Raw genomic sequence first — 8,445 nt, forward strand, 5'->3', positions numbered from 1 at the left:
GGTCCCGGAGGCAGCAGGTGCTGGGAGGAGCCCCATCCCTCCCGACTACTCTGTTGGGAGGTGCCTTTCACCCGGCTGGGGAAACGTGGTTTGCACCAGTGCTTTAGGCACCCCCCGCAGCTCCCACCCCCAGGGCGTGGCAGCCACAGGGCTCACAGCCCCGGCCTGGAGGTGGGCGAGGGCGGACGGAGCCTCCGCGCCTGTGCCTGGTTCTGTAGGGAGGGCTAACTTACTAGTAAATGCAGCCTTGTCCTTCCAGCGCTCTACCTTTTTGAACCCTCTTTTGGCTGGTGGAATGGAGTTTGAAGGAGAAAGGGGATGGGATGGAGTTTGAAGGGTCAAACATAAGTGAGGGTACTCACATCAGAGAAAATGTGATTTGGGAGTTAGGGACGTGAACTTTAGCAACAGATGTCCTAGGTCTGAGCCCTCAGTCTGCCACTAACTAGGACAGGGTTTTATTGAGTGCCTGCTAGGACCTCTGCATATTATATTTAGTTTAATCCTCAAACTCCATGAAGTAATGTTTTACAGATGAGAAGTATGTATATGCAGTCAACAGCTATTTGCGGTCAACAGTTATTTATTTATCCATTTAATTTTCTATATTTCTTCAACAGATATTTCTCTGCTCTGGGTCAGATACCGTTATTGATGTTGGGACACAGCAGTAAGCAAAACAGAAAGTCATTGCTCTCATGAAATTTCTGGTGCGTCTGTCTGTCTGCTTATCCTGAGATAAGCAGTCCCATTATTGTACCATCTCAAAACCCTTTGGGCTGTGCCTGCAACCTGTAGTTTGGGAAATCCTTTGCTTATCCGTCTGAAGGACCAGCCAGCACAGTTGGAGCAGAGAAAATTAATTAGAGAACTTTAACTAGGGGGAGCCCCACAGGGCAATGGTCCATCCCACTTTCCTTTTTCCATTCAAGGAAACTGAAATTTAGAGGAATGGGGGTGGGGGTGGGGGGCGCTTGACCAAGGTCAAGGAAGTCTAGTAACAGAACCAAGAAGACACTTACGGTTTCTCACCCTTCCTAATGCGCTTGATGACATGAATTGACATGGCTGAAGGGCCTTTGGCTACACACAGGGTGCTGTGTTAGATACACAGATGAAAACTAACAGGCATTAGACTACAGGCTAAGAGTTTGGGCCCCAGAGCCAGACTGCCTGGTTCAAACCCCAGGTGTATAAACCTGAGCATTTACTACTTCGACTGAAAAAAAGTACTCAGTGAAAACAAGTCATCAAGATATTCTGCAAATGGAATCTTCAAGCTATAAACACCTATGTTCTGTCAAAAAAAAAAAAAGAGAGAGAAGATAATTATTTGCAAATGGTGATCAGCACAAAAAGAAACTCACGGATCCAAAAATGTTGCCTCTAAAGTCCATGCAGAGGTATCTCCTACTCATCACTCCAGTTATCACCACAAAGCCAGCATCCTCTGATCTGATCATCAGGGCACCTGTGTAGAAAAGCATTCAGGTCAAACCTTGCTGTACGTCCAGTTCCCACCTTCGAGCACTTCTGGAAAACCTGCCTTCATGAATCTTCCCTTGATTAATTTTAATGGTCATGATGATTTCACAAACCCTCCCCTTGTACTTACTTGTTCAGCCTCATTTCTTCTGACTCCTACACGCCCCCACTCTTGTCCCCTCTCCCCCAATTATCTTACTCTTCACCCCCTTGCCGCATGGAGCATTCTGAACTCCCTGCATTCTTTCACCTGTGCCCTACACATGTTTCTCTCCTTGCCTGGACTGTCTTTATCGTCTCCTTGCCTGGCTAATACCGCTTCATGTTTGTGGTGGTAGTCACATTCCCCCAAAGCTTCTGCCTTTGTGATTTTAAAATCTATACCAAGATGTCTTTCAAGGATCCAGGTTGCACATAGAGCCTGATTCTCCACCTGAGTAGCTGTGCAAATGTCCCTGGTACCTCAGTCAACACCCATCATGTGTCAAGAACTGTAATAGAATTGATCTTCCCTCTCTTCTCTGCTTATTGAAGTCACTCATCCTTCAAGGCCAGGCTAATCTCCCTCAGCATTAATTGTTCTTTCTTCTCTGCTCTCAGCACAATGCCTACACCTCTATTGCAGCATGCATTTCATTCCCCTTGCTTTAGGTTTACATACCTAGTGTGTCCCCTAGAGGGAGCTACTTAGAATCAGATGGTTTATCTTTCCATGTTGAATAGGGTTGGATGGAATTTTTTTCTTGGGTCTTTATTGCTGTTCTTTGTCTTTTTCTCACTTGGTGATGTCCCCTCAAGGTGCTGTCCCTCATGGTCTTTCAATGCCCCTCTCAAAAACTAGTCTCTGGCAAGGGCCCAAAATCCATTCACACTACCTACACCTTAAATAATTGATAACAGCTTTAGTACACCCCTCACCCACTCCCATGGAAACTTGCAATTTTAACAAGTACCAATGCCTAGTTAAAGAAAGTCTAAAGCTTTCTGTTTTGTGGCAAGGGTACAATTCAGCAAGACTTATGCCCCACATGCTGTTTAATTATCTGACATTTTCTATTGAAAATCATTTCCTCAAGTCTTTAAGGTAGCTTCCATTGCCTACCACAGAATTCCCCCCTGCATCTCATTTGGCCTCAGCCCGCGGGGAGGAGCCCGGGTAGTGGTTCAAATCCCTCTTTTAGAAATGGTGTATTCCCATTAAGTGGTAGCACTTCATGGGTTGACTTACAGCCCGTCTCCTTCTCCACCCAATGTAGGATCAATACAAGACCTCTGAGGAGAGCAGCAGCCAATTCTTAGACACGAGCTGAGAACAGACCCTGATCTGGACTGAAGTCAGAATGATTTGGGACAGAGGAAATGAGGCAGGAGCAAGCCTAGAACGAAGAGAAAGGAGGAGGCCAAAGACGAAAGTTAATTTGATTCCAAGTTTCGCTGAGGGTTAGCCTTGAGGGGAGTTTCTGGAAGCAGGGTGGGGTATGGGAGGTGTGGAGGATATTTGCATTGCTCCATAATTGGGTCTGCCTATGTGTCTCGAATAGGTGGCTAATTTTGTGGTAAGCCCTGAGAGGAACTTAAGAAACATGAAAGGAATAGTTCTGTCCTGATGAATTTTCTTTACATTGAGTAACTTTTTGAGTGATTGTGCGCTAAGAACTTTATGTATTTTACATTTTCAAAACAATGGTTGTATTGTTAATATTATTAATATTGGCAGTAGCAGCATCCCAACTTAAGTGTTGTGGAAACTAAGGCAGGATTCAAACTAAGGTCAGTGGACCTAACATCCTCTTCCTATCACCTTGTAGCTTGTCTCCAACAGAAATCATCAGAAGACAAAGTCAAGGCCCCACACAGTGGGTCAGGAAAGAAGCACTGAACCAGGAACTGGATTCCAGTCCCAATTATACTTCTTACTGACTTTGTAGCCTTGGGCAGGTCATGCTCTTGCCTCAGTTTCCTCAGTTGTGAAAAGGGAGTAATAACAGCTGTCCTGCCTACTTTGTAGGGTTACAATTAGAATCTAATGGAATGATGGCTGTAAAAATGACTTCAAAGTGTTGAGCAAAGGAAAGGCATTAGACAGTATTGCTGACCTGCCATTATGGCATCCTGTGCTCAGGGTCACTGTGTGCAGTGTGCATGGGACACCTGGTCCTGTTCTCCGGGGCCAGTCCCAGTAGAAATCAGCCCGCAGAGGAACAGTGAGCAGCTGGCTATGGAGGATGCTCAGACTTGAATCAAACCAACATAAGCCAGTGGGAAAACCAGAAAATATAAGAGAAAGACTTTGTTCCCTTTGCCATTTCAGAAGGCATGTTTTCACAGTCTGCACAGATGCGAGGGCAGAATTCAGCAGAAGGAAAGACGAAACCACTGGCTGCTTGAGGCACAACCTGTTGGAGCCAGCAGAGCGAAGGGACATTTCTTTTAGTCACAACGGGTGGTGTGTGTGGCCCTGGAAGAAGCACAGGTTTGGGCTCATGGTATCCTCTAGGTCAGTGGTTGGCAAACTGTGGCTCGTGAGCCACGTGCAGCTCTTTGGCCCCTTGAGTGTGGCTCTTCCACAAAATACCACGTGCGGGCGCGCATGTACAGTGCGATTGAAACTTCATGGCCCATGTGCAAAAGTCGGTATTTTGTGGAAGAGCCACACTCAAGGGGCCAAAGAGCCGCATGTGGCTCGAGAGCCGCAGTTTGCCGACCACTGCCTAGGTAGGTCATCTACTACCTATGTGACCTTGCGTGAGTTATTTAATTTCCTTAAGCTTTGTTTTCCTCATAAGTAGCAGAATCACCTCATTTGGCTGTCTAGAGGATGCAATGCGATAATATTTTTATCCACTGTAAAAGCACTTTCTAAATGCTGGTAATTGTTATATTACCTCTTTGCCTCAACCTCTGCTGTTAAAGTAGAAAATTACCTGCTCTGTTCTAGTCTCATAGCCAGTAAGTGACAAGTAAGATGATCTGTGTAAAGTACCTCCAGCTCCCCAGAAGAAAGAGAAGATTTTGAAGGATGAAGGAGCCTGAGGATAATTCAACTTCAAATAAAGAAAATGCCAACGAGGAAGGTTACTGCATCTAGGAAATGACAGTAACCAGGGGTAGTAAGCATCTTTTCTCTGCTGTTTCCACAAAGTGGGGGCGGGGGGTAACGGAAAAAAGGGTGGCCTTGTTCATAGCAGGACAGGAGACACAGATGTAGGAGAGGCTCCCTGCCATCTGTGCTGAGTCCGAAGGGAGGTTACAGAATCTTGTAGGTAGGTAAGTTTACAGTGACCAACAACCCAAAGATGGGGTGGGCACTCAGCTATTAATCAAGAATTTGCTAAAGCACAGCAATCAAATGAAACAGATTTCACTGGAAATCTATAATGACTTAAGAGGGGAAAACCCACCGACTGCTTCCCATCAGTGTACATGTGTTGCTTTACACTCATTGAGGAGGTAATTATAAATCCTCTGTTAATTAGTTGTCCTACCTATCTACAGACGCCCATGTTTCCTCTATTCTTTTTGGTAACATTTATCTTAATGTATGCATTTTTTTTTGGTAATGCACATGATACCTGATTTGAATAGTACAATCGATTATTCAAACTAGGAAAAGTGTCTCCCACCCACCACCTTGACCTGAGTTCCCCTCCCTGGGAGCACCCTGCTTAGCTAGCAGCTATACCTGACAAAACAAAATCACTTTTCTGTAAAGTAAAAAAATCTGAAATCAGTTTATTTTACTTCTTCTCAGTCATTTTAATTCATTCCAACTAATACTCAGTGCCTTCGCTGGGCCTGACACCAGTGGATATTTGAGGGAAAGTTCTACATTTTGGCTTGCCTGCTCAGTAGGCGGAGCCCCATACCCTGGAGCACTCAGCCCACCACAGCCGGCTCACACCAGTCTACTTTGTCATGTTCAGGAAGACATGTCTTTGGGAGGCTCCTTTCAGTGAAGGGATTCCATGATTTTAGACAAGTTTTACAAGCATTCTCTAATTGAATGAAGCCCTTTCCATCCATGGGAATAAAATAAGGTACCATAAGCCACTCGTGCACGTTAAACCTTGCAGTGGAAGTAAGGGTGACCCTCCATGGGAGCTGCAAAAATTGTATTTCCGAGAAGTCTGATAATAAGCTGGGAGACAGGGTGAAGTGCTTGAAGGGCCGTGTCTGCCTTTGCAGTCACAGAGCTTTGCATGATGTCAGACACATTGCAGGCTCCGCTAAACACCCCTTGGATAAAATGAGCAGCACTTTGGATGTATCAAGTATATCCAGATTTATTTCAGATTTTCGCCATTAGACTCAAACTTGGCTTCCAAGATGTTGACTCCTGAATCCCACCTTATCCTGTTGAGTTCCAGAGCCTTTTTGGTATTTGGAGAGACCTTTTCTCCCTCCTCTAATCTCTATCACCATCCATTGAGCACTTGAAGAGATTTGAACTGTTGGTTTTGCATGTGCATATACCTTGCTACCAGGTTTAAGAACCTTTGATTCTTAGCAGAATTACTGTCTTGCACACAGCAAGGCCACAGGAAAATTACTAAATAATTTAGTACAATATACGGCAAATAGTTTTCTGTAATTAAACAGACTGTGATTACTCTTTCATTCCTTTAATTTGTTCTTTAATTTAATCAGTATATATTTTTCTGTATTCTTAGAGTAATTTTTACATATTCTAGTAAAATAGAAGACCTTGTCTTTTTCAATATCCATCCATCCTCCTGCTTCATTATTTCTTATATAGGTGCACACCAAAGGGCCCTCATGTGAATCATACATAATTGATTGACTATTGTGGACTGTGATCCAATGTTCCACAAATGTAATCTTTAAAACATTCTAGTTGTCTCGTGTTGCCAAAGAGCTCCCAACTAGCTCATTTGCTACTGATTTGTACTGAACTGGGTTGCTCTGAAGCGCCTGGTGACCTGTTGGATGGATGCATGCATGGATAGATAGATGAGTGCATGAATGGTTTGTGCACATGATCAGGCCCATCAAGACAACATACCTGGATAGTCTGTCTTTTATACATTTTTCCTGAAAAAATTTAAAAGGCCAGAATACAAGAAGCTCCAAGTTGGAAAGAGCCCCTGAGTTCAGCTATTTCAAATCGGAGTTGGACACAGGCATCTTCTTCACAACCTCCATTGCTAACTCTGCCCAAAGTTCATAAGCTGAAACTCAGTGACTATTTACCTATCTGTCTTTGCCCTCTGAACCTACTTGCCTTTCTTTGACTCTTTGGACAGGACAAGGGAAAGTGGCTGCTGTTGTGGGAAGAAGGACTTTAGTTAAGATAGAAGGTATTCATGTCAGTAGAAACCAGTAAACTTTACCTAGGACGGTGGCAGAATCTTCTCCCAAGGTTTAAACACACACACACAGAGGCTGGATTAGCCCTCTGGTCTAGCCCAGGGTCTCCCCATGTCCCTGGCAGGGGACGGGCAAAGGAGCTCCCCTTCCTCCCAGCCTGAATGAAGCCCCTACTCACTGTAGATGGTCTGATGGGGTGTGCCGTCCACATGGCCGTCCTTGTGGATCTGCAGGTGGTAGCTGTTCCTGGCTGAGGCCGTGTACAGGTGGGTCAGGCCACCCCAGCTGGAGCCCAGCAGTGGGGAGACGTTGGGATAGGCTCTGACCACACAGCGCAGGGCCAGGACGCAGACCAGCAACCCAAGGCGGGCCCCTGGCATCGCTGCTCTCTGAATGGCTGGTGCGGAGTTTGAAACCTGACACTGCCTCCCTGACTCCGGGCAGCCTCTCTGGCCTTTTTCTCCTCTTCCCCCTGGTGGGTATCTGGCGTGAGGATCCCAGGCTGGATTCCCTCCTTTCCCCCTTGGGCTTTTAAAGGGTAGCAGTGTGACATCAACCAGGAAAACCTCCACTGTCCACATCCTCTGTGTTGTAATCAGCTCATTTGAAGAGAGTGCAGAGAACTCTGAGGCTCACAGAAGGCATGTCGGTTACACACACACACACACACACACACACACACACACACACACACCAATTTCAAGCCAACGCTCCAAGAAGTGAATGATGTGTGGGCAAAAGTTATCTATGACTGTTGACCTGTCCCACTTCCACCAGGAAATGTGAAGGCAGCCAGCGGTTCCGAAAAAATCCAGCTTCAGTCATGCGGTCAATAGACTCCTGTGCAATTAATCTCCCAATGAGTCTACTCATTTTGGTTTTCTTGGTCCTTCCCATCCCAATCAGCAACAATGTGTCCAGTGCTTTTCTCTGTGTATAGCACAGGTGGGCGTTTGGAAGGACACAGAAATAATACAGAATAGCATCAGGCACCGGGGATCCTCTGAGACCCCCCCATCCCACCCCACCCCATGAAGATACAGGAGCAGAGAGCAGAGGGGCCTAAACCAAGGTTGCCATTGGGGAAAGTTCCAGGCAGGAAGAAGGAAAGCAAGGCCTTGAGTCTCTGCTGCTCTACAAAATGAAATGCTGATGTTTGATTTCTCAGTGTCCCTGGTTGGGCTGTCTAGGGCAGGGGCTGGCGGGGGGGATGTCCAGCCTGTGGGCCGTATCAGGCCCAAGAAATCATTTGGTCTGGCCCTGAAGGCAACTGCAGGCAGGACTCAAAATTCAATAAGTCTAAGAGCCTTTTCCATAGCAACATAGTCTATATTGCTCTGGTCTAGGGCTCCTGAACTGGTATTATGGCCTCTCCAATAATATGGAGACTCATTGAGAGACCTCACGAAGACCGGGAGACTGATGGCTGAGCACAGGGGTCAGAGCCCAGGAAGGTCCCAGGAGTGAGTGGCAGGCCAGGGAGTCCCCACAGTTAGTGTCTATTGGGTGCCTGGCTCCTAGGATGGGACCTTTCTCAGAGATGCTCCTCACAGGTGTGCCCTCTGGGAAGCTACACGTGATGGAGGACATCTTAGCACATGCAGCTCAACAGGGAGGAAGCTGCTGGAACGC

General features: G+C 46.2%; 1 protein-coding gene across 1 annotated transcript in view; it reads right to left on the minus strand.

The window, feature by feature from the left end:
- Nucleotides 1-7,323, minus strand: part of FGF23 (fibroblast growth factor 23) — an 8,060-nt gene extending 737 nt beyond the window's left edge. Inside the window, exons 1-3 of the mRNA XM_014548333.1 lie at nucleotides 6,992-7,323; nucleotides 1,352-1,471; nucleotides 914-936 (exon numbers count right to left, since the gene is read on the minus strand). Of these exons, the coding sequence (XP_014403819.1) occupies nucleotides 914-936; nucleotides 1,352-1,471; nucleotides 6,992-7,193 (345 nt within the window). The 5' untranslated portion in view covers nucleotides 7,194-7,323. The remainder of the gene's footprint in view (nucleotides 1-913; nucleotides 937-1,351; nucleotides 1,472-6,991) is intronic.
- Nucleotides 7,324-8,445: the final 1,122 nt, after the last annotated feature.

Source organism: Myotis brandtii, unplaced genomic scaffold (genome assembly GCF_000412655.1).
Source record: "Myotis brandtii unplaced genomic scaffold, ASM41265v1 scaffold504, whole genome shotgun sequence".
Lineage (NCBI taxonomy): Eukaryota > Metazoa > Chordata > Mammalia > Chiroptera > Vespertilionidae > Myotis > Myotis brandtii.